This window comes from Lipophrys pholis (genome assembly GCF_963383615.2).
Source record: "Lipophrys pholis genome assembly, chromosome: 10".
Classification (NCBI taxonomy): domain Eukaryota; kingdom Metazoa; phylum Chordata; class Actinopteri; order Blenniiformes; family Blenniidae; genus Lipophrys; species Lipophrys pholis.
In genome coordinates, this window is record NC_137640.1 from 29600087 (window position 1) to 29626865 (window position 26779).

Below are 26779 nucleotides of genomic sequence, written 5' to 3' on the forward strand. Positions count from 1 at the left end.
GGTAGGGAAATCTACCAGTGACAGAAGATACATAAAGGGGGATGGATATGAGAGAAACAGAAGGATGAAATGGGAAAAACCATGCACACAAAATATTGTTTTACACAAAGAGACAAGGAGTGAAGCCCAAATCAGCCGCCAGATTCAAAACACGATGCTTCATTTGATTCCAGTGGAGGTCACAAATATAAATCAAGGTGTGCAATTATGTCAGGCATTAAAATCTTATTCAAATCCTCGCCAATGTCGATCAGGTTTCAGAAAACACCATTAATTTGAAAGTTTTGATGTGATTGCTAGGCTGCCTTTGCTTTAGTCTGTTTTTACTGTAGTTTTTGATTAGACACATGCATGAAAATGTTTTATGAAAGGTACACAATTATATATTAGGCCGCTGAGCTGCATGACTTTTAGACTTTGCTTACCAAAGCTCATTTGCATTGCACTGGTTATACAAATGATGTTATTTGTTGCTTAGTGAAACAAAGTTCTTGCACTAACAATTGTCAGGAGGAGACACAAGGGTGAAAGTCCTCATGCATATAAGACACCGGAGTTCACACAGAACCATTATTTCGGTCACACGAGCCCATAAAATGATGTCAATCAAAAACAAGAATCAGCACAAATGCTCAGGAAACTGATCACGTTTCAAACCAAGGAAATCGGACACAATCAGGACGGTGAAAGGAAAAACTCTGACATGAGATCACAGAGATGACAGATGGCAATTAAGAGCCATCAGAAATCACCATCACACAGACAAAAAACCCTTTTATCCGCAACAAGATCAGACAGTTTTCACAGTGATCAACAATTGTAGGAACGAGACAGTCGGAGTCGGTTGGTCGGTCAGTAATTTGGTCAATCAGCTTCTGGCTTTAATATTCAAGAATAGGAGAAAAACAGGATGAATTTGTTTGTAATTGGTTTCCAAGGAGCCATTAACAGACCTGAGGTAAAACAGCACTTGAAGCAACATGAGTGAATATAGAAGGTTTATGATGTTGATTGTTTAATTAAGGTCTTTGAAATTAGTCCAGTTACACTGCTAAATAGAAATAATTATAAAGCTTGTTAGCATTTCATTCATGACGTACTTTTCCGGAACAACACTAGTATAAGCTCATCAAATCAAGTGCTGTTCCCATCCAGATCTGGTAGATTGATAATGGAGGGTAAAGTACATTGTGATAATCACACAGAACACACCTGTCACATCTAAAACAACCTGCACAGTTGTTAGTATTAAGCTTGTGTTGAATAGATAAAGGTAAGGCTTTCACTGTGTTTAAAAAAAACTAAACAGGGAAATTATGAGAACTGTGATCTATTCATATTACTACCCACAAGATGATCAGAATTGCATTTTACATTTCATAACATGTCATAAGACCTGCACTGAGTTGAATTATGAATGGCTAATTTGAAGAATGTCTGCATTGTGCTACCCCTTAGAGCTACAGAGCACACCCTTACTGAAACTAGACTGATTGCTGAGGCTGGACATACCTTTAGGTGTGAGAGGCAGTTCTGGAGGAAGATGTGCCAGTTGTTTAAAAAGAACTGCTTTTGACTGACACACAGCAGACACGTCACCAGTGGATACAGAGCCTGGGGACAGAAACAGTGTCACCATCAGTGAGAAACGGGAATAAATGCTTTATCTTTTAAAATTCCTTTTAATGCCTATTGCCGTCTCAAAATTACTCAACAACTTCTTAAAATCGTTTGTACTTGACAGAGCACCCTTCAGCTGCTATGACCTGCTGTAAACATGATGTTCAGCCAGACAGCAGGTTCAACATTGTCTGGCTGACTTCCTGAGGAATCCAAGACCACTCCTAATTGAGAAAAGCCTGCAGCGGTCCGATAGGATTGGGTTCGCATGCTGCAACTGTCTATTTCAATCCAGATCAAAGATTTTCCACAGGATTCATGCCATTGTGGATTATTGTCCTTTTTAAAAGGACAATGACATTAAAGCTTCAGCTCCATCACAAGACACTATGGCATTTTCTAATAGGATTTGCTGATACAGGACTGATCCCAGCTTGCTTTCACAAGAGTTACATATTTCCAGTGCCAGAAGATAAAAAGCAGTCAGCCCTAGAGCATTACTGAACCATAACCATGGCGCATCGTAGAGAATTATTGTCCTTCAGCCTACAACTCGTTCTTCCTCCCCTGGAACGACGGTTGATCCAAAGGCCCAAAAGGTTCCTGTTTTGAATGAATGCACTAGTTTGGAAGGCAAATTTTCTGGTGTTTAGGTTTGGTGGTGGTAAACAGTTTTGACTTTGGGCATTGAGAATGTCAGGACCTTGCGAGCACCTTACTGTAGACATCTCAGGATTTGCTGAAGCCGAGGTTTGCAGCAGGTATTTTGCAGTCGCTTCAGAGAGTTTGGCCTCTTGCCTCCTCAAAAATCTAATGCCAGCTGTTTATAGCTTGATCTTTCTGCCATAAGACATTTTCCAATGTGCCCCATTATCTCTTTAATGTTCCAAACAATGCTTCGTAAAGGATCACAAGGAACATTGAGCACCTTTGCTATGTTACTTTATTAACTGCCTTGTTGTGAAAGACCATGATCAATTCTCCACATTTTTGGGATAATCATAAATACTTATTTGTAACACATAATCAATCTTCACTAAGAAGAAAAACCAAAGTTAGTCTGGGTGTTTATGTACTCCTGATTTGGAAACAGGTGTTTTAATGTGAGGTATGATGCATTTGGTAGAATAACCTTGAGATGGCACAAGTCATTCAAAATGACATTTTGTCTTCAACTTGAAAAAAAAAACATGGAAGATTAGTAGTTATCATGGACTATTCAAACTGTGGCAGTTGGAGATGTTTGTAGATGTTTTCAATAAACGTTATTTGTAATGGTTGTCGATTTCAGTGGAGGAATACATTATAAAAATTTTGAAATAAAATGACAAAAGTAAAAATGTGAACTTTAAAATGTTTCCTTCTTTCAGTATACAGTAGTTGCCATTAAACAAAGGTTGAATTTACCACATATCTTGTATTTCAATATCATTATTTCTGACTTGGTGCTCTAGCAATGTAAAGTATTATTGACAACTTCAGTGTTGGACAAGAAAAAAATAAATGATAATGGTAAAGTTATTACCAAAGAGTGCTTCTTTCTGGAACTAAGGTCAAAGGTTGTCTGGTAAAGCATCTCCACAAAGGTTTTTAGGCATGGGACGTTGACTTCATTCTTTACCGCCTGAGGAGAAACAAACAGCACGAATCCCAAATGACATTGTTACTTTGATGTAAGAAGGACAACAAGTCATTGGAAATGGCTACTCACAGCTGCAACAGGGATGAGGATTTCAACAAAGAGGCCTGCCAGTGCATGCTTTATGTCTTTATCCTTGACTTCCAAGAAGTACTGGGCACACTCCTATAGGAGGATGACAAAGGCACACATACATGAAGAAAACAAAAAGGACATAAACAGACAAGTCTGAAAGAAAACTGTTAAAAATAAAAGTTTGGAAAGTAATATTGCAGAACTGGAACCAGCTTTAGGTGAAACATCCTGAAAGATTTAAAGGTTCATATTTGCTTCAGCAGAATTCATTTTTGGATAAACTGGTAGAAAAGACGGATGGTTTTGGTATGTCCTTTTGAATACTACAACTACTGATTGGTTCAAGTTACAAACTCTTCAGGGATTAGTTTGATTATATGTGGCCTTAAGGGCACATCACTGGTTCATTGTAGACCCTACTGCTTTCCCAGCAACCGAGCACCACAGTGTAACGATGACAGCTGTCAAACTAGTCAGAACATTTTCACTGTGAAGCTGTTTAAGCAGTGGTGTTGAATCCTTGCTACAAACCACTTGAATCTGTTGAACGCACCAATATCAAGCTTGGTAGAACCCCGGGAGAAAAGCTGCTCATTACAATGAAGGCAAGTTGTACCAATAGGTGTTGAGCTTTATTCTGAAAGTCGGGCTTAGGACAATGTTCGCAGTGTAGAACAATGCCTGAATTTGTTCCATGAGCATATTGTGGTTGTAGATGTGACTAGAGATTGATGACTCCTGAGATAACTGTAGCTCACATGGCAAGATTTATCACAACAGAGATTCATGTTCATTGTCATGCTTTTTTTCCACTTTTGAGCCGGACCACTTAAGAGAACTCACTTTTCAATTGCATAACAAATCTAATAAAGAGAAAAACATAATTATAATGGATTTAGTATTAAGTAGCAAAAGTAAAGTAAATATCCTGTATTGACTGGACTCTAAATGATCAAAGAAGGAAAGACACACAGAAGTAGAGTGCGTTCCATTAACACATTAGGATTAGATGGAAATGATATCCTAGGACAGAAGGCATCTGACATACACACACAAGCACTTTGCCAAACCTCAACTTTGATGGTACTCATCTAACTTCATGAACCATTGCTACAGAGTGCTACAGGGTTTTAAGAAACAAGCATCAGCTAGTAATTTAAAAAGAAAATGACTGGTGCAGTTTAGCAAACAAACAGCTAAAACACCCAAACCACACAAACAATAAACAAATACACACAAGCACTAATTTACCTGCATGAACTGAAAAGAAGCTTCAAAATCTTCCACAGGATACATTTTAACCCGGAAGAACTTCATGCCCATGATGAGACTAATGATGCTCTGGACTATGTAGGGACTCTGCTCTTTTTGCCTGAGCTCCTTCAGTTCTGTGATGAACTTCTTCCTCACTGCCTGAAATCTGAGCAAACACACACACAAGGTTACAATGCAAGTAATCACATGTCAGTCAACACCAATTGACATTGACAAGAGTCAAGTTAAAGGTCAAACTTAAGCTTACTTTGACTGCGTGAGAACCCCTATGACTTCAGCATACAGGTCTGCGATGATGTGCACATTCCCTGTGTTGGGTCCACAGTACCTGTAAATTAACCAAAGATACAACATTTAGTGTTGAACAGGCACAGTACTGTTTAAGACACATCCAGATGATTCGTTTCAAAACATTGTAAGCACTGTGCATGCTTTCTTGAGGCTGATTGAAGAAGAAACACTTCCGCTTTGCATAAATGTAAATAATTAGGAAGTAACACAAATGCCCATAAAGCTAGCACAAGCACACACCCGCATGCGTGGCTCACTCTTACAAGGACAAGCCACAATCGTGAGAGTCCAAACTTAACGTATCACATCATCTTCACTGTTGCTGAAGCAGTCATTCATTGTATTTGTGAGATGATGCCCACTTACCCCTCTTTGTGTTTAAAGTGCTTGAATGCCAGGTTTAGGACTTCGTGTACTAAAACATCTGGCACTGGGTGAAGAGGAATCTGTGACGTAAACACAGAAGCATTAGTCTTATTAGAGGCAGTGATATTTCTCAGTCACTGTCTTTGCTGCCATTCAACAGCTTCCCTGCCAGAGCAATGCCAAATACATCTCAGCTCTTCGGCTCTGGTCTCCAGGGATCTGCTTTTAGATAAGAATGCAGGCTTTGGACAATCAGCTTGAGCAACAAACTCAGCTGGGAGTTGGTCACTTGCCATCCTGTTTATTTACTTTGTTTCCCTGCAGGGAAAACCTTCCCAAAAATAATAAGTACAAAGCAAAACTCTTATCGAACTTTACAAAATACCATGTCTGATATTACTGTTGACAGTAATAGACCAGAAAATGTAATAATTGGACAAGAAGCCCTGGTAAACAAGTGAACAATTCACAAATAATGTTATGCAACAAAAAGACATTGAGAAAATTATCCAGCCCCATAAGAGCAAAAACATGTGACATTGAGTAAAACTACATTAAAAGTAACTAATATTCTATCATGAGTTAAAATGGGGCTGTCCAGAAAAGGCTACTATAAACACTACACAATGTTGTATAGTTATGGTTACAGTCACACAGTAGTGAGTACTTTCAATGACAAGTCACATAGAGGTGCACTACATTTCCTTACGTAAGCATTCATCCACTAAAACCATCAGCTTAGTTATCTTGGCAATAACAGACAGAAACAGTAAAGACTGTTGGAGTGCTCACCTGCTTAAGAACTTCCACGGAAACTAAACAAAATATGAAATCTATGGCTAAGTCCCGCCGTTCTAGAAGGTAATCTTTGTCCCGGTGCTGCTCGTCTCTACAATGGAGGAGAGCAGAAATGTAAGCTAGAAACTGTGCAAAATTGGATTCATTTAAACATCTGAAGGAGATGCCAATATCACTATGTTTAGAAGAGATGCAACAGAAGACAAAGTGGAAACAAAAGCAAAACAATGCCTCTCACCCTTTAGACTTTGTACTTGAGCGAGGCCTGTACTCATAGGACTCGTCTTCAGTGCCACTCTGCCGTCGGTACCAGTCAAACAGTGTGCGCAGTAGGGAGGGCAAACAGTGTTCTGCTATTGAGCTCATAGAGCTTATTAACTGTAAAAAAGACAACAGCCCATTAAAATGCCAATTTAATAGAAGTAGGATCACAAAAAAAGTATTAATGTTGATTTACAAAATACTCTAGTTGTAGAAAATGTTGTTCCTGACAATCTAATTATTCATATGATTAAATACAGATATTCACCTCATGAGGAAAATGTAAGGGGAACCTTCATCACCAATGTGTGATGGACATTTCAGAGCACAGTGTTAGATTACATGCTTTAGAACATCACTGCGGCTCTTTTCTAATGCATGTGCCTCTGTGGTTTTCATATTACGCCACATAAATCATGGGCTGACCCCAATCATTTCCTCAGCACTTGCATGAGAGATGTCGGCTGGTGCCCAGCTCAATGTTAACAAGCTCCAACAACACATCCATGTATAACAAGAATATGTTGCTTTTTGTTTGAATGAATTAACCTAATCCAGTTAGTAATGAAGGCAGTACTCAGTATCCAATTTACAGTAGATCCTTTTGAGCAAATTCACATAAGCTGAGATGAGGAGCTCTGCATGCATAAGCAAGTTAGATGTATGTGTGTTTAAGGGCCAGTGTGACAAGATGAGGGAGGTGGATGATGGATGCTCGGCAGCAGAGTTATGCAATTGCTCCCTCTGCCCTTACGGTGCCAGGCAGAAACACTTCAGCACCCAGTGCTGATTTACTGCCGAGGATGACACAGCAATTCTCCGCTCTCACTTTTCGACTCTCTATACCTCTTTTCTCCCTCTCACTCACAATAGGGACAGCTGGATCTATACCACCATATCCTCATTGGCTTTGTGTTGTGCTGAACAAAGCATTCTGCAGCAGGCAGGCCTATTGTAAAGAGTTCTGCACCGGCCACAGATGAGCGACAGACAAGCCAATGAGTGGGGGATTGATTTTGGGGAGCTGGGGATTCAGATACTGCGTACAAACACAGAGGTGGGTTGGGTGTGGGGCTGCTGCTGACGCAGGACTGTCACATTTATGCACCTGTGGATGACGCAATTATTTAACTCCTGGTCATGAAATGGCAGGACTGACCTGGTCAAATTGTGCATCTTCCCCTCTCTGTAGGGATCGGGATAGGGGTTTCTCCTGCAAGAAAAAAGAAGTTCAAATGAGTTACTAAACCAAGCAAGACATTCCTGTTTATTGCAAATGGCACATTGCAGTCACTTAAAGGGCATGGCTGATGATGAGTAAGCGAGTGAAAGAAAATATGTTTTGTCTTCCTGCATTAGCTGAAGAGGTAGATGAGAGCAAAACATCCATTCATGGGAGAATATAATGTCAACCTTGATATAAATAAAACAACATCTTAAACAGTTAATAAATGGGATTATTGTTGAAGTTTTCATGTTTCCATCATCTAGTCTGCCTTCGAGTGGGTCCAGTGCACTGTTACCCTGAACTGGATAAAGAAGTTTAGAAAATGGATAGTTTTACAGTAAAGCAAGACAATAACCCTGAGAATGAGTTATACTATCTAAAATTGAAATATTCACACTGCGGTTGATTACAATGTGCTGAAAACCTTACAATAAACACTGTCCTGCATCAACCCACGCTGAGTAACAATGTCAGCTGTATCACATGTGAGCCCCTTTTCAATATTGGACTCTTTTAGCCTTACATACACATCAGGCCACATCTTCTCCTCTGAGAAATACTCTTTACACCATCAGTGTACTTTATGATCTCAATAGCATTTTATTATTTTGATCCATCCATTCAGATTAGTGACTGGGTGAAGGCAGGACGCAAACAATGCCACCCAAAACCAAGTGCATATTGAACACAAAATTACACAAGGTAAGGTGACACATGAGAGTAAAAACAATTAACTTTTCAGGTATTCAAAAACGAGATAATATATTTCAGAAACAGCAAAAAACCATGAACCTTTACAATTCATTTACATTAGCATTTTAACACATTATCTTCACTTGAAGAACCAAGGTTGTATTACATGGATTTGGGGTAAACACCATGATCCAATATGGATGTACTTTTAAGATTTACACTGGTTAGTGGTGTGTGTATTGTATGTTTTTAAATTTTCAATCTATGCAATATTCATATGCCATTTTGACTTCACTGTGATATCCTGTGATAAGGCTGATAAATGTAGTGATCCATACATGTTAAATCAGATTCTCGAGCAACACAGTCATATGCCCCTTTAGAGAGTTTTCTTCCATATTGTTTAAATGTTCAATAAAAGGGTTCACATCACTGCAGTTAATAGAGAAAGAGAAGAGGTTATGACAACAATGTGTGCTACATCACGTGTCGAGTATTGAATTTCATTTCCTGTGTTTCTTGACACCGACTTTCACCCCCCCCGTGCACTCACCAGCGGTTCAGCCATCACCATTTCGATCTTCTTTTCAGCCAGCACAGCAAACTCAGCAAATAGACTCTTGATGACAAACTCCCCAGGCTTGAGCTCAGGGTCGATGGTGATGCTCGACATGGCGGCAATGTTGTGTTTCTCCCACGACAGAGGAGTCACTGAGGCAGGGGCACGGCGTCTACTTACACTGCTGCTCACTGGTGTAGAAGCTGCAGGGAGACAAGTGGGTTTAGGTCAGGAAACAATACCGAAGGAGTCACGGGCAGCAGGGTCAAATCAAGAACACTCACTAGCTTCACTCCAAACATGAAGGCAGACATTTCTTACAGAGACTGAAGGGCTGAATTCAAGACTGAACAAGAGAGATCGCACTGCTGACAACAGTAAACATTGGATTCAAGTCTCCATCTATCAACTCACTTTCTCATTCATACACAACATTAGGGCTGAACGATTTTGGAAAATAATCTAATTGAGATTTTGTTTCCTCAATATTGCGATTTGTGATTTAATATGCGATTATTTTTTCAAGGTCCTCTTCTCATGTATTTTTCAACAAACACAAGCAATAAATCAATGTGTATTATTACAAACAATATCAGATTTATTATACATAAATTGTTCTTTCTTATAGGCGAGGCTCATGTTAAGATAAAGTCAAATGAAGCATGTATTAATATGAAAGACGGTTTATTTATCTTCTACTTCAATTACAGTTGTAAATTTACTAAATACTGTGTGTTATTATCATTATTGTTGACTTTAAATGAGGCTGTAATAAACGCCTCTCTACAGTAAAGTATGAAATGTACTAATGTATACATGTATTCTGTCAAAAGACAACTTGAGGTCAGTATCAGGTCAGAAAGAGAAGCAGTACAAAGTATTTTTGTTCCATGTGGACAATGTGGGGGTCTGCGTGACGTCATCATCTCATAATAAACTAGTTCTATCTTTAAAATCTCAATCACTTTATTAATCCCTGGAGAAATTATTTAGCAAGGCAGCACAAACACAATGTTTCCAGCTCGAACAACACAAATGATTGGGACTATTTTCAGGGAGTTTAGCGTGGAGTAGGACGCAGCTTCACGGAGGTGTGAATCGACTGCTACAGCGGAGGAGCTGCTGTTCATTGTTTGATGCCGCGGTCAGTGCCGTTCTCCTCGTCGAGCTGGCGTTTTAAAACGGTGACGTCTGTTGACAAAGCGACCGCCTCGCTGAACAACTGCTTTGCTAACATCCACGTTGCTGCGTTGCTTTGCTAACATCCACGTTGCTGTGTTGCTTTGTGGTGTTTTGAGTGTAAAATCCGTCCAAACAGCAACATGTTGTCATGAAAAGTTGGATAGCACAGTGCTACTTCCCTAGCCTGCTCGCTGGCTGCAAACTGTGGACTGGATTTCCTGACTCATTCCTCCTGGTCTCATTGAGACCCGCCTCCCTTCAGGAAATCCAGTCCACAGTTTGCAGCCAGCGAGCAGAGCAGCAGCAGGGAAACACTGTGGATCATTTCAGCACCATGAAGCAGACGAGGATCATGGATCAGGAACCTCTGCAGGTTGGATCGGAAATTTCAGATTTTCCGTGAATTACGTTGATATCAGAACCTGATACCGATACTGGATCGGACCCATCCCTAAACACCAGGCCATTGTACAACAGGCTCAGTTGACTTCTCTCTCTGCTGCTTTGCTCGCTCACGATGTATATGTGGGAGCAGGACACGCAAGTCGTCCCGTAACCAGATCACCTGAGCAGTCAAATCGCAGCCACGGCGATTAGAAAATCCAGTTTTATCATATTGCGATATTATCGCAAATGCAATTAATCGTTCAGCCCTACACAACAAACTGTAAAAGGCTCGAACCAGCCAAAAACCAAAAATCAATATTGTGAACTGAAGTTGCGAAAACCTATTTAAAAATCTAAATATTTGCTGTGATGTCTGTGATATACACTGAGACTATAGTAATTTTCTCTTTCGTAAGCAGAACTCTACATGACTGGGAACCGCGACATATAATCACTTGATGTAAACAAATGGCTACAAAGTATTGGATGAAGGCAATTGATTCCAGTTACAGCACCTTTAAACACAATAAATCTAAATGAATTTAATTCCATTTATTTATTAAAACCCAAGCATAAAAACTGCATTGTAGCTAGACTGGGTTATATGTTATAGCTTGACTCTCTGGATGAAGGTGAGCAGTTTCCAGTTTCACATGACAGCATAAAAAAATAAGAAGAGGCCTCAAGGTTACAGAAGCAGCTTTGGAAGTTTGCAGGTTCAAATCTCACAACAGGCCGTTTACCACTGTGTGTCCCTGAGCAAGACCTTTGACCCCAACCAGTACCATAATGTGGCAGAAATAAAATTAATCAATTAATTAGATCAGATTATCTTGGTAACATGCCATGTATCCCAGGCCTCTATCTGTTCTCTCTCTCCCTGGCTTGTTTCAGGTTTTAAAAAGAGTGTTGCTCCAACCAGCTCTGCTCTGGCACATGGCACCACGAGGGAAGTACTTCCTCATCTTCCCAAAATGGGCATGTGTGGGCAGAGCCAGTCCAGCTCACACAGACACAGCAGATTCTGAATGCAGCTCCTATGATTCAATATTCAAATGGAGGAAAATCAAGGAAAAGCTGGATTCGGGGCACAAATGAGAGCACAGAGAGAGAACGCACAGAGAAAGCTCAGAGAGAGAGCGCACAGAGAGAGTGAGCGCACAGAGAAAGAGAGCGCACAGAGAAAGAGACAGCTCGGGGAGAGAGAGCACAGAGAAAGAGAGAGAGATATCACAGAGAGAGAGTGCAGGGAGAAAGCACAGAGAGAAAGCTCAATGGAAAGGTGCAGAGAGAGCTCAGAGAGAGAGTAGAGAGAGAGCACAGCGAGTGCTCAGAGAGAGAATAAAGAGAGAGCAGAGAGCGCAGAGAGTGTAGAGAAAGCAGAGAAAGTAAAGCGAGAGCACAGAGGATAAGCGCATAGAGCTCAGAGAGAGTAAAGAGATAGAGCAGAGAGAGAGTTCCGAGAAAGAGCGTAGCGAGAGCATAAAAAGAGAGAGCAGAGAGCTCAGAAAGAGAGAGTAAAGAGTGTAGAGCTCAGAGGAAAAGCAGAGAGAGAGCACAGAGTGAGTAAAGAGAGAGAGTAAGGAGAGCGTAGAAAGAGAAAGCGAGATAGAGCATAGAGAAAAAGCGCATAGAGAGCTCAGAGAGAGTAGAGAGAGAGAGAGAGAGAGCGTAGAGAGAGAGTACAGAGGAAAAGCGCTTAGAGAGCTCAGTGAGAGTAGAGAGAGAGAGAGAGAGAGCGTAGAGAGTGGGATTAATGCGTCCCGATTATGTTTATGCAGGTGGATTTTGGCAGTAAATGAATGCCACACTGTTATCCACATCCAGGCTGCAGCGAGTGGATTACTTTACCTGCGGATGGACAAACTGTTTTCTGTGGTCTCTGGTCAAGCTTTTTTTTTTTCTACTTTCTATCCCCAAAAGCACCTCTGCAGAGGTTTCTTTGTTAAAACTGCGATTTTCCTTTCCATTACTTTGGGATAGTTGATTTTCTCTTAGGAAAAGGGCCTTGACATGGTTGTTATATTGAAGATAAATAAAATTTAATTGGACCTCCACAGGACTTATCAAATATATAGATTGACTATGTTCAGTTACTAAGAAATCCAAGAGCTCTAAATACATGTAGGACCACCTCCCAGTTTCAGTTAGGGAAGCTGGCACAGTCTTAGCCGTTAGGGTTAGGCTTAAGACTTTTCTATTTAAGAAATCTTACATTTAGAGCCGGTTCAGGCCACCCTGGACCTTTTTTTAGTGAAGCTGCCATAGGTTAAGACTGCTGGAGGACCTACACTGAGCTTCTTTCCTTTCTCACTCACCATGTTTATCCATGACATGTCACTAACATTTTGTATCTCTTGTCGTCTGTGCTCTCTTTCTCCGTCTCTACCTCCCTGCAGGATCTCCGACAGTGGAACTGAAGGTTTGTGGTTTGAGCCTCCTGTCCCCATCTTCAGCAACTTCATCTCTGTCTGCTGAACTGAATGGAGAATCCCTACCCCAACCAGGATTTCAATCTGCCTGTCCTATCCTTTTCTCTCCTTCTGTCCTCTAACCCCAACTACAACAGCAGAAAGCAGCCACCTCTGAGGTCGGTTCTTTAAAGGTTTCTTCCCGTTAAATGTGAGTTTTTCCTTTCCACTATCATTTATGTTTGCTCATGTGAAAAGAGTTTTTCCTCTGTAAAAGTGCTGAAATGACTGTGTTGTATTTGGTGCCATACAAATAAAATTTAACTGAATTGAATTTGCATGACCATAGTCAATTTGCTAATCCTATTCAAAATATATAAATCTGGAGGAAGCTGTTTTTACTAAGACAAAAGAGCCTTGGTAGCCCCTGTGCTTTTGGCCATACAAGGCAATAATACTAAATCCACACTTTATGTACAGGAGCACAAAACATTAACAAACAAACTCTAACCCTACAGCAGGCTATGTTTATCCAAATCCTAAATGAGATCTCTGAAAACCATGTTTGAAGGAGTCATCACCCAGAAATGGCATTTTCCTTGTTAAAACATGTATATTGGTGTGGCCGAGTTAGATTTTTGTTTGGGCTCTTTGTTCAAACCAGAATCGCAACCAAGGGCATCCACCCCGAAACAGGAGATTTTGATTGTGCTACTGTGTCGTCGTCAACACAGGAGGCTAATATCATAAGCCCACCTTTGTTCCACCACCTCGTCCTGCCCACCACTTCAAACCTCCCGCTTATTTAGGCCATTATTACTAACCAATTGTGAGAAAGAGGTCTAAACGTTGCTCCCATGTCTACTGCTTCCAAACTTAACACAAAAATATTTTCAGTGTCCCCAGAAACGTAGCTCGCTATTTTCTGAGGGGTATGTAGAAAAAATATGTTATTATCATACATTCATACAATAAAATCAAGTATATAGCTAAAAATAAATTAAATAAATGTTGCAACAAAAATAAATAAATAAATAAATGTTGCCTGGGGGGTGTCCGGGGACTATTTGGAAAATATAGAGCTTAAATGGTGCATTCTAGACTTGTAAATACAACATGTGATAAATACGTTTACATTTCCAAGCACATAACTGAACACACAGACACAGAATAAAACTTTACTTCAGGGGCCACATACAGCAGCTGCCAATCAGACTGGCGCTTGTATCCATGATGTACAGTTCCTGCAGACAATCAACACACGCCGAACATCCGTACCAGACAAAACCTTGCATGTCCTCTCCAGAGAGAAATTTGTTGCATGAAAAAGGGTCAGAACGAGCTCTATGTTTGATTGTTGATTTTAAGATAATTCAAGGGAGACTGGACACATGAAAAAACCAGGTGATGACTCCTTTATAGTAAAGACGGGTCACCTCAAGAACGATAAGACTCTATATAATCCAGCGTTTGTTCAATGAAATAAAATACATATAAACTATAATTCTCGTTTATACACAGATTCAAAAAGACAAGTCGCGATTTTATTTAATAATTTTTTTTTATTGCTAAAGAACATTTGCATAATGTTGAAACCCAGCTTCAAGTGTGGAGCTCAGTGGTCTCAGTGCACTAGAAAGAGAGAAGTGACCCTTTCCCTCATTCCCTCCCAGGAAAGGCCCCGGACTGTTTCTTCCTGGTTGTCACAGAAACACTTGTGCACTGTGAACAGCCCAAATACCGACAAAGGAAGAGAAGTGCAGAAAAAAAGCCTTTTAACAACGTTCACACCTTATGTACATGTTTTCTGTTTAACAACAAATACATGTTGCAGTGGGGACAAAGCAGGTGTCAACAAACTGGTAAGTTACTCAGTTTGCTTCAAGAAAACTTGGTTCATTGATAACACAGCAAATTCAAATGACAGGAGATGAGTTGAATTCCAGGTTAGTCTGAAAACCACTCATGAGTTATCACCCACTGCTTGCCTGTGTAAGAATGTTCACATGGTTGATAGTCCTGTAAATGTTGCCACACTATTGTACACAGATCAAAAGGTGCATTAATCCACAGAACCACGTGCCCATAAGACAAAGAAACTGAAGAAGAGTGATGACTAGTAAACACTAGTAGAAACCAGGCCAAATCTATGATAAAGAAAACTGTGAACATGTTTGTTAATCCTCAACTACTTCTCATTTGTTTGTTCAAAAGAAAAGTCTTTTTTTGTGAAAATCAACATAATATAACCTATTTATTAGAAACTCAAACTTGTCTAAATAAAACAAGTCTTGTAAAAAAAAGAAGAAAGAAAGCAGAGGGTCTGAGCTGGTCGAGCCAGTGTAGTATTGAGTGTTACTTGTGTTGATGTTGTCCAGCAGCACAGAGAGCCTTTCAAGCCTTTCCCTCTTTGTTTGCTGTGCCTCGCCAACACCCCCTATGATGTCACATAGTCAGCTCCTGATGCCCAATCAGAGTCGTGTCCTTTACCCTCTCCCTCTTCCTTTTCTTTCCCATCCTCGGCCAACTGCTACACACGACTGAATACCCCAACACTGTACCCCTCCAGTCATCAACCGAAAGACAGTGGAAGAAATAATGAAAAACAACAACAACAACAACAAAGCAGCTCATATGTTAGTGAGGGAACTGAACCTGCATTAGCCTCTTCTCACGTCTCTCTACTGTAGTTTCCATTATTCCCAGTTAAGATTTCACTACAAACACTCACCCCTTCTATTAGTAATGCAGTAAAACATGAATATAATATCATTATGTGTCCAAATATTGCCAACTCTGCTTTCGCAAAACTGCAACTTTAAAAAAAAAAAAAAAAGTGACAAAGCTCTACTAGGAATCTCAAGTAGGCCTGTTGCGATAATCAATAAATCAATTAATTGCACGATAATTAAAAATGAGCTGGATCAGTTTGCCAGGCTGGATAATTTTTCATTTACCAAAGACGTCACTGTGAGCGGCGCTCATTCTGGTGTTAGTGAACGGCTCTCACGGTTTAATGTTGTTTTAGAGAGTTGCCAGATTTCTGAGCCTTCCAGTGAAAACCCAGTAAGGCTCACTGTAAACGGGCCTTAACATGTCGGGGGAAAACAGCCGATCTGGCAACAGCAGCCACCAGAGTGGCACCGCCGCATACGTCATCAACATGTGAAGGATCACGACAAAAACAAGTAGAAGACAGCAGCTCTACCTCAGACTGTCTCCACCATTAATACTTCATCTTCCTATGGTTACAGTACTTTCTGGACGACAAGCCGCTACTTTTATTTTTTTCTTTACATGCTTTGAACGGAGGACGACTCGGCTTTTTAAGGGTTAACAAGCTTCCTGCTGCTGATACACGGTGATGCGTTCAGGTGCATCACGTAACTCCAAAGCTCGCAGCAACATATTGAAAAAAAATCATTATGAACATTTTTGGAGCTATGAACTGAACTAGTTCATATTAAAATTTGTGAACTGAACTTTGAACTGGTTCATGTAGAAACTGAACTTTCTCAACACTGGTTGTCAATCACTCCTGTGTGTGTGTGTGTGTGTGTGTGTGGGGGGGGCTCCTGGCACACCTGAGAGCAGCATGAGACGCCGTGAGGAGGAGAGGGAGAGATGAGGGGAGAGAGAGGTTGTTTTGATTCTTTATTTTGGATATTTACAATGTCTTTTTTCATAATACAATTCAAATTTTAAATATTCTTAAGGAATAAAAGTTTATTTATCTTCACAAGGGTATACTTGCATTATTATACCATTATTAATATATTAGTGTAAAAATGGTATCAAAACGGCAATATTATAGTCTATCGCAATCTTTTCTGGGACAATTTATCGTCCAGCAAAATTTGTTTTTGTGACAGGCCTAATCTCAAGGCTATACTTTACTCAAAATCCAGTTGACATTGAATAGTTTTGAGTTTTATCAGTTGTTTTCCTTCTCACAAAACTTCAGCCAAATATGTTTTACCTGACCAGTGAAGAATTTTAAACCCTCTTCCCAAGAGAACACAGTTACCTCAGGCTTGCAGAACATCCTGGCCCAACAGATGAACAGTATTGCAGCTATAGTTCAGACAGAGAAGCTAAAGTGCTGCATAAGAAAATGCTTATCATGTTTGGTTGAGAGAGGCCTGTGAGCTGCACTCTGCCCGAGTTCCACAGTTTTGCTTGAGAAACGGAGCGACCCGCAAGATTACACAACTATTACAGCAGCGACTCCACCTTGTCACAGTTAAAATCTGCTCACTTCCCCTGGCAGGACAACCAGAAACAACAGCCCAAACACACACATACTGTTGGAATGCGGGGCTTATAATGCTTTCATTTTTTTCAGAGACACAAAACAATCACTGCTGGTGTTTATGTGGCGTGTTGGTGCCAATTCTGTTATTATGTTTCAACATGCTCAGTTCCTGACGAGTCATTACTGGTTTGGTTTTTACAATTAGGGTTTGCAAACAAAAGTGAATCCAAAAGAGAGCAAAACTAATCCCATACCAGGAGCAAACAAGATAACAAGAAACCAATATGCACTTGGCATTCTTCATGAAGGGACAGAAATCCAACAGACAACAGCAAGTTTGCATCATGATCTACATTAATTTACATCAAATATTACAGCGACAGCTGGCTGAATTAATTATTTAATGTGCTTGCAACATTCACATGAAAAACTGCATGGGTGGATGCATCAAAGCAGTTCTTTAACGGTAAGGCATGACTTTGTTTGAACAGGTTCTGAAAAATATCTAGAATTTAGGGGGAAAAGTACATTCATGAGAAGTGTATTCAACAAGTGGTGCCATCAAGTCAAATCCCACTCGGTCTAAAAATCACTTAATCTGCAAAACGTCCTGCTGACCTGCAACTCACTATAGTGATTATCAGTCGCTTAATTCACTTGCATGTGGAAGAATCCAGTTTTATAAATTGTGACTTGTATACTTACATTTTCACGCTTTTTGAGTTGCTAATTATAAACAATCATTGTTGTATCTTTAAAATGTAAAACAAAGCATTGTCGATAGGAGTTCTAGATAAATAGCTGCAACAATCCTGATGACTGCCACACATATCCTGTCAAGAGACTGAGGCCTGTTTCAAACAGTATGAGGAATGGAGTGAAGGACTGCATTCAAATACTTTTGGGTACTCAAGTGGTTTTGTATTAGCTTAACCAACAAATCTGAAAGTAAAGTTCATACAACACACTGACAGAAAGCATGCAGATAGATTAAAAAAAGGTGTCAGACAGGTGAAATGGAATTGGTTTTCTTTCATAGCCACTCCTTAATAAAGTTTAATCTTATTGTGGTTCATATGCAAGCCATCCTTTAAGTACTAAAAGAACATGAACTTCAACCCTAGCACAACATTCAAATCTATTTTCAAAACAAAGCTCAACAAGCCACAAACAAATTTTATGAAAATATATATACGTCACCTCCATACTGAAAAAGAAAATATGCATGCTATTGAAGGTTGGGAATTAAAACTCCATCACATAAAAAAATACTTTTTTTGCTTTTTAGGTATATTTGATAAAAATCTAGCTATTTTAGGAATTACAAAAATGTCTAAGCACAATCAATGATGCTGAGTACAGGCCATCCCCAGACATTAGGAGACTATGATGAATTAGGGAATGTTCTTAGCCGTCTGACTAGCAAAGCGGATTGGTTACACTATCTGATGTTTCAACAGTTCCCAGCTTAAAATATAAAGGCTGAAGTCTCTAAGGCTCGGTTTACACGACAACGTTTCACGTGTCAACACCTAATCCCTAAAATAAAAGGAGTGCGTTTACACTGCAGCAGCGGACACACAGACAATGATGTAGTTAGTATGCCGGGCCACGGGAGGGCGCTGTTGCTTGATTTTGTAATGAAACCACACAGACATGTGCAGAGAACAACACAGTCTAAACGGCAATCTCTGCCGAAGGGAATAGCGACCGTGAAAGAATCTTTCCACCCCGAGAGCCGGTATAAAAACTTTGTGGATACAGTGGATCTGCACACTGGCGCCGTTGAAACGGACCCCCCAAAAGTGAAGAAAATTTTGCGGATACACTGGTATTTGTTGTCGTGTAAATGGGCCTGAGTCAAGACAACACACATAATTACAAGAGACTAAAAACATCTATCTTTAAAAAAACATGAATCCCCCCAATGATTGAATTCACTGGATGTCTGAGTAAGAGAGCTATTGTTAACCTCTCATCAGCATGTATAGATCACGCTGTGATCAATCAGACTGATCTGCACCCTGACAGCCTTTCATGATGATATAAAAACATTTAAAAACTTTGAGTGCATTTAGTTATTGTGAACAAAACTGCAAGTCTCATCAGTTTGATTCTGATATTTTGATTTGCATGGTTCACAGACATTTGTCTTTTCAGTAAGATGACGTTATTAGGGATATAATACAGCCATAATATAAATTCACCACCACATTCACAGTTTTCAAGCCAAAACATGCACACTTTTGTCACAACTTTAGATTGGTAATCTGAAAATTTACTTTTTTTTATTTCTATTTCACAATTCATTACACCAGTAAAGTTCCGATTGTGACATAAAACTGGCTTTATTGCGGCAGTAAATAGTTTTCTGAGTCACCTAGCACTGGTTAAAATATTTGAGCCCCATCTCAAATATTATTGCCCATAATCATTTTAACAGAAGCAGAACAAGTAGAGTGAGAGACTCGCAGGTGATCCCTTTGAAAAGGTCGAACTGAATACAGGATTCCTCTTTCAGACAAAGGATTTGCTGGATTAGGAAAATGCACTCAAGGTGGTTTCTCGCGTGGAAAGCACATACAGAGTAAGCTAGTAAATTCAGACTGCTGCTCACCATGGATCCAAATATTCAAATGAGATGGAGAAAGCAGCATCTTTTTGATTCCTGATGTATTTTGGGCTGCATGAGAAGCTAATAATAGGAGGCACCCAGGAGCCAGATCAATAGCAGGGAAACATTAGCTGGCATGAAGAAATGGAAGAAGAGGGTTAGAATAGTAGGAAATAGGATGAGGAGTATGTTGAGTGCTCCTGTGGAAGTCAATGAAGAGCAACATGGATGGAAAAAAAAAAAAGTTGAAAAAGATTGAAGGAGTAAGGGAAAGTTTGAAGCAGCCACCAACTTCAAAGTAACAGCACATAATTCTTTCATGTTTTTATTCTAAAGATGCTGATGACCCCCCCCCCCCCCAAAAAAAAAAGATAACAAAATATATATATATTATATATATATAAATAAGAGAGAGAGAGAGAGAGAGAGAGAGAGAGAGAGAGAGAGAGAGAGAGAGAGAGAGAGAGAGAGAGAGAGAGAGAGAGAGAGAGAGAGAGAGAGAGAGAGAGAGAGAGAGAGAGAGAGAGAGAGAGAGAGAGAGAGAGAGAGAGAGAGAGAGAGAGAGAGAGAGAGAGAGAGAGAGAGAGAGAAACCAGGAACAATGAGAACAGTGATGAGCAGGATAAGTTAAAATGCTGCCACCTGCATGCACATCAAACAGGATGACCTAGCCTGGGCTAAACATAATCACTTATCCTGACATCTCTATTAATGACCATTTTTCCTATGAAAGTCCAAACATGGATTGCATGCAATTATGTCCGATACAGCACAGGGGTCTGCTGGTTGTGTGCATTAGATAAAGTCTTGTGGCAGCCAGTGTGGTATGTAAACATGTGTGCAAGCTTGGCGAGATACTCACAGCTGCTACTCCAAGACTTGAGGAGAGATTTGATGCTGATCTCAAAGAAAACTGAATCCTGCAGGCTCAGCATGGTGGCTTTTGAAAGGCTGGCTTCACCAGAAGACAGTTTAAGGGGTGCCTATGACTTTCATTTCACAAATCCCAAACATCCTTCTCCTCTCCAATGTAATATTTACCTCTTGTGCAACTTGAGACAATAAAAATGCCCACGCCTATCAAACTCGCGTCTCCTCTGCCCTGACTGGGGTTAAATACAACCCTCTACAGGTGCTACTCAAAGCTAGCATCCCGAGCAATGGTGTGAGCAGCACATGAGGAAAGACGGACTAAAAGTGCTACCAGTTGGTTCTTCTCCTTCCACCACCTAGTTCACTCAGGAGCACAAGTGCAAAAGGAGAGGAGAGAGAGCATAGCTTGTCTAGTTATAGAATTATTCCACCCCGCCGTCTGGTGCCCACTTGCCAGTCCAAGTAGTCCCTCATCTCCATTCAAGCATAGAAAAATCCACAGAGGCCACAGCTGGAAGTAGCCGGCAACTTTTACTCCAGATATGCGAGAAAACAGCAGCAGAACAGTTGGCAATAAAAGTCAACAATGTGCAGCAATCTTCCTTCTCCTCTTCCTGTGTGTGTGCCAGTCCTAGCCCGCTAGCACTGTCAGCCACCCTCCTCATCCTCCTCCCTTCTCTCTCTTGATTCGTTCACAGGGAGCCCCTCCTCTTCAGCGCTGGCTCTCCTCCTTGTACTAATGCCTGCTGAGAGAGAGAGCGCGAGAGAGAGAGAAAGAGGGGGGGGGGGGGGGGTTCAGCAAACAGAGGGAGGTGGGAGCAGAAAATAAAGAGTGTGGGGGTGGGTGATGTCATCAAAATGCTGCCAGTGTTCCCTGGCTGTGGTTCAGCAATGCATACGCATGTCAGAGCTGCTACTGTGCTGCCTCTCCACTGGCCTATCAAAGCGACACTTCCTGTAAGCTCCACAGCAATACTGATGCGTCATTCCTGACTGCAGTAGGAGGGAAAAGAACAAATGGGAGGATAGGAGAGAAAAAGAAAGAAACAACCGAAAGGCTGCTCATTACGGATCACACGCCACAACATTAAGTCTCACACTTACATTTCTTTCCATATGCAATAAAAAATATGATTCTCAGTCATTTTTCCATCTTCAAACTATGTGAACTGATTTCACATAGAAATATAAAGTAACCTGGACATGTTAAAATAAGTCACTTGAAAATAGCATTGGTCTTAAAGGTACTTTCTACTTATTTCTAATCCCAGATCATAGCATGGCAAAGTTCATGTGATTTCATATAGAACTGATCACACCCATTGATGTCACATGTGTGACGTCACTGCTCTGTCCAAAAGCTACCAGGCATCGTGACAAAAATACTACAACACAAACTGACTACACACTGCAATTGGTTAGAAAATGGCCCATTGTCTTGGTTTCAACATAACACACAGCTGACTTGGTCGTCTTCAGTTTGTATTCATGGGGTTTATAGCTGCTCTCAAAAACACTTAACAATAGATCCATACGACATCAAGCAATTTGTATTCAGGCACAGGATTAAGTTTGTTAACAAAATATACTGAGGGGAGGGCAGCAGTGGGGAAACTTGCAGAAGACAAACGCTCTTTGTCTTCTTTTGGGTTAGTCTTCATTTCTCTCGCGCCCTCGGTCTCTCCCCATCACATGTCCTCCACACTACATAAGTTATGCAAAACGAGGCAGAGCTCATTGCAAACAAACAACACAACCAGATGCTTTGTCAAGCTGGTGCGACCCTTATTCAGGTTTCCACTGTACAACTTTGCCTCATAATAAATAAACAGAGTTTTTATCCTGCCATTGAAAGTAAACACGTTTCCATGGCTATATTTAATGGTTGTTGGGCCTCAGGATGGTGTAGCACAATAACAAGAAGATCCTGTGTTTCAACCAGGAATGGGCTTAAGCTTTACTTTTTTTTTTGTTCACATTTGTTTTTTCTGTGCATGCATGGTTTTTTTGGGTACTCTCATTTCCTCCGATAGACTAAGAACAGACTGAATTGGTCAACTGTAAGTTTTCACACCAGTATAGTCGAGCCAAAGGTATAAATAATGTGTTAAATAAGATTGAACGTATGAACGATGAAGACGTTTAAGAGATGTGATCCATATGATTGTAAAGCCCTACAAATACAACAACTTTTTTTTATTGGTTTGAACGCTCCATTTTAGGAACGGTGGTATGCATACTCAAAAAGGTAATCGAGTTCCAAATACCTGGAATATTATTGTTGATATTAAATATAACAGCAATGTCTCAATTTCTATCCACATATCCAGTATTTTGATATAAATTTAGTGTTTCATAAATGCAATAGCAATTGTAATAAAACCAAACTAACATCTGTACTAAGGTTTAGTGAATACTGCCAAAATCTACAACAATTTTAGCTTTGACACAAAATATGTACTCAACTGAAAGGTAATAAATACACAACAGTGTAGCATGGGTAAGAATGAATCTTTCAATTCCACAAAAAACTACCATAAAAGTGTCTTCCACATCACTGAGATGACTATTTCTGAAACTCATGCTTAAAACTAATCCTGCTTCACCGCTGGTCCTGCACAGTACTGTTGTCTGTCAGTGTAAGCACAGACATTGAGACGACAGTGCAGATGAGCAGGGTCTGTGATTATTTTTGGAAGATATAAAGCAAAAACAGGTTGCACAGCTGACATTCATTTCATTAAGGTAACATTGAAAACACATTCTTCCTTCAAACGATGTACTGGGTGATACAATGCTCTGCTTTATAAAGATTGGGGATGGTCCCAACACCATATCCATCCCTGGACACTGAATGACTTCAGCGTAACCTCCTGCATGGGCAATGCACTGAAGGCGGAATCATTTGGTAATTTAATAATGTTTCACAATAATGTCAAACCAGTCCACATGCACAATAGAGCTGCAGAACTCTGCAAGCTGTGAGGCAAACGGGGAAAAAAAAGCCTTATGTCTCTGGGAACACTGAAGCTAAGAGCGACTGTCCAACTGAGCTGACGTATGCAGAGGGTTTCAAACAACGTTAAGACGGACTTCCTGGAAAGAAGAGCTCACTGATCAAATAATCTCAACTAAATGCAAAATCTAGTCACGTTACAGTATTTCATTCACCAAGTGTGTCAGCAGAGACTGACAGCTAGCCATCTTGACCGCAGACAGTGTAGCAGAGCTGTTCCTCCCTGGAGCCCGATGGGTGGAGGATGCATTTCCTGTCCTGGCCTCTCTGAAGGGCAGTGGTGGGAACAATAATCGATAGGGGCTGTAATTCAATCCCTGACCTCCCTAGTGATGCCTGGGCTGCAGAGGACATGCCATTTAGATCCATCACAGCAGTTTGAGTATGCAGCACAACTCTGCAACCTGCTCTTCACTTCCACACACTCGCTCAAGTCAACAGCCAGCTAATTCACATTTCCCTGTGATATTTATGAACACACACCCTTCTCTGCCCACTAGGACACTCAGCTTTAGTACAATGGGAACCACTTGTTTAAGTTAAGGTTATTCAGGTTTCTGTAAAAATGCCTGAGTTGCAGAATTATCTGAAGTGTCCTTTTAAATAACTAATTTCACCTTTCTACTTTTGTTTTTCTCTTTCGTATTACTTTTGTTATGTTTAGTTGTTTTGTTTTTTTAATCTTTTTTCACTGGTGTCCTGGGTAACTTTATGGGTTGTTCTGCCTAGACCTATTTCAGCTACAGCTATCTTCAAACCCAACAGCGAAACTATCCTCCTCAGATCAAGCCGAATGAACAAGCACATTCTTTTGATTTGCCAGACTAATCAAGAGAGGCTAATTTACGCAAAGTGTCATTCTTAGGTCAGAAACAAAGGGTAGGTAACAGAACATCAGGTGAATCTGAATTAAAACCCATCTTAATACAGCTATGAAAAGGTCAGCTCATTAATCATCATACTTCTTCAAATGGCCCATCTTCAAGTTGTCCACCAAGGAGGAGCATTTACTGGGAAAGCTGGCGGCAGCAAGAGAACTAACAATGAATCATGGCATTATTCGTTCCATCCTATGACACAACATTCCCACGAAGTGCAGAGTCAAAACCATTATGGCTTTTGTTACTGTATGGTTGGCTAATAACTACTTAAGAAACTCAGTAAAGAAAAGAATAAAACTGCTGTCTGTCTGAAAACACACCCTAGAGAGGTGCAACCAACCAGAGCAAGCTCATGTTCATTCACATGCTCAAAACACTCCCTGATCACGCAGGAATCTTGGTGTGCCCATTTACTAAATACTGTGTCAATTAAAGTCTTTCTGAAACCACTGCTGTATGTCGAGCAGCAGAGTGACGTCACTGTGTACAAAGAAAAACAAATGACAGAAAGAACAGAACAGAGCAGCACCTTAAAATCCAACTCAGGCTATGCCAGTGTTGCAAGATGGGAGTGGCACTTTTAAAACGTCTGCTCTTACCTTGACTACATTAGTAGTCAAATCAATTGTTCAACACAACTCACCCGTGTGACCTCTGCCACCAGCAGCATGCTGTAAAAAGGAGACTTTTCTAATATGTCGTAGATTTCCTAATTGGAAAGAAAAAAAGAGAGGAAAGATTTGGAAATATGTTGCCCATGCAATCAGCAGAAAAGCAGCTTTTCTGATTATTTTTGAATGAGCGCATCAGGAAAACATACACAGGAATCAAGCTGACAAATCCACAGCTCACATTAAAAAGACACTGCAGTGAAGCAATCTTTGTTGTCATGTGTTAGTTTAGCTAGCTGACTAGTTTTATTCTTGTAGACCAACAGGTTGGGTGAGAACAGCAGAAAGGAGAACTGAGTCACGCTTCAGCCATGAACAAACAGGGAGCAAGCATGCTCCGACAGGTAGCCCAGCGAAAAAGTTATCTGAAAGTCATTTCCCCACAGCTGAGGCAAAGCAGTTGACCTACCCTGTAATCTGTCCACGCACACATGCATTACTTTGTACCACTATATTCCTACATAATAGCAGGAGTGCTACAGAAGTGTTATGACTGGTTTAAACCAAACTTCTAAAATTGTATTAAGGCAACTCCACCGGCTCATTGTATTATCAATAAAAGAAGAGTATTTATTTTTTACAGCTATACAGTTCTTACTACATGAGATCAAAGACAGAAACTTGAAAATGGAATGGATGTTCCAAAAATGTTCAAGAGAGATTCAATCACTCTCCCGGAGCAACTCGTACACCCCCATCAACTGCCATGTTGTCTAACAGCATCAATTACACAGTGAATAGAGGCAAACTGTAGTACAGGGATCATGAGTGAGAGAATGAGAACGAAAAAGACATGTCCAAATAACACATTATTACTCTAGTATTCATATGTGACAGACTCACTCTTCAAAAAGAAAATACTGGGGAAAAAAGGGAGAAAGTGCTTCAAAGATGAACTTCAGCTCCAGACAAATTAATTGGGGATAAGTTAAACCAATCTTTAAAAACAAAATCCACAATAATCTAGTGAGAAAAAAACCCCCACATTTCTGACAATATCACCATGTAAAAGCTCTTTGTGCATTGCCAGACTTTTTTTTTATTTATTTATTTATTTTTTTAAATGCAGTCATTCAAAGTTCCCGACACTTGGTGTAAATTCAAAAACAACTGTCAGTTCAGCCTTGGTGTGAAAAAACTAAGACGGTATTAACAAGTTTGTGGAATTTGCTCAATATTGCCTGATGAAAATCTGCAGTCTGGTGCAGAGCGTGCTGCATAAAGTAATGCGGGCAGAGTGTGTTTACTAAAAAGAATTGCATGGTGCTGCCAACAGCACGTTATTAAGAGCATGAAACTAGCAAAACTGCAAGAGTATTGTGTTGTCTTGTAGCAAGACAATGAGAACAGCTCCTAAGGTTAAATTTCCAGGGGTTGATCAGTACACAGGTCAGATAGTCAGAAATATTTCTAAGGCAAAAATAACCCATACGGTCGGTTGTTCTACTTTAATTACAAACATAAAGTACTCTTTCTTCAGCTGATACAGTCTGTTGGTATGTTTGTAATCATTGCAGGACTCCCTAAACACCAAAAGCCACTCAGTTCAATTTGAACGCTACGGTTAAGGGTTGATGCTACACTTTCAGGAGGGGGCTAACTAACTAAAAAAAACACATCAACTGATTTCTGGTGAATCCAGCTGATGGATCAGATAGCATGACAAAAAAGTGCTCCTTGTTCT

At 40.3% G+C, this 26779-nt stretch overlaps 1 protein-coding gene across 13 annotated transcripts in view; it reads right to left on the reverse strand.

Annotated features, from left to right (window-relative positions):
• Positions 1–26779, reverse strand: part of fryl (furry homolog, like) — an 82153-nt gene that overhangs the window by 36195 nt on the left and 19179 nt on the right. For 7 of the 13 annotated variants that reach the window (XM_080472986.1, XM_080472988.1, XM_080472982.1 and 4 more), the window contains exons 2-12: positions 25068–25133; positions 8800–9008; positions 7485–7538; positions 6303–6442; positions 6059–6155; positions 5267–5346; positions 4857–4937; positions 4586–4754; positions 3332–3424; positions 3146–3244; positions 1513–1614 (exon numbers count right to left, since the gene is read on the reverse strand). In XM_080472986.1, coding sequence (XP_080329112.1) covers positions 1513–1614; positions 3146–3244; positions 3332–3424; positions 4586–4754; positions 4857–4937; positions 5267–5346; positions 6059–6155; positions 6303–6442; positions 7485–7538; positions 8800–9008; positions 25068–25133 — 1190 coding nt within the window. Of the gene's footprint in view, positions 1–1512; positions 1615–3145; positions 3245–3331; positions 3425–4585; positions 4755–4856; positions 4938–5266; positions 5347–6058; positions 6156–6302; positions 6443–7484; positions 7539–8799; positions 9009–20516; positions 20650–25067; positions 25134–26779 lie in introns of those variants that run through there. The other 6 variants (XM_080472981.1, XM_080472990.1, XM_080472989.1 and 3 more) reach the window with 2 other exon arrangements.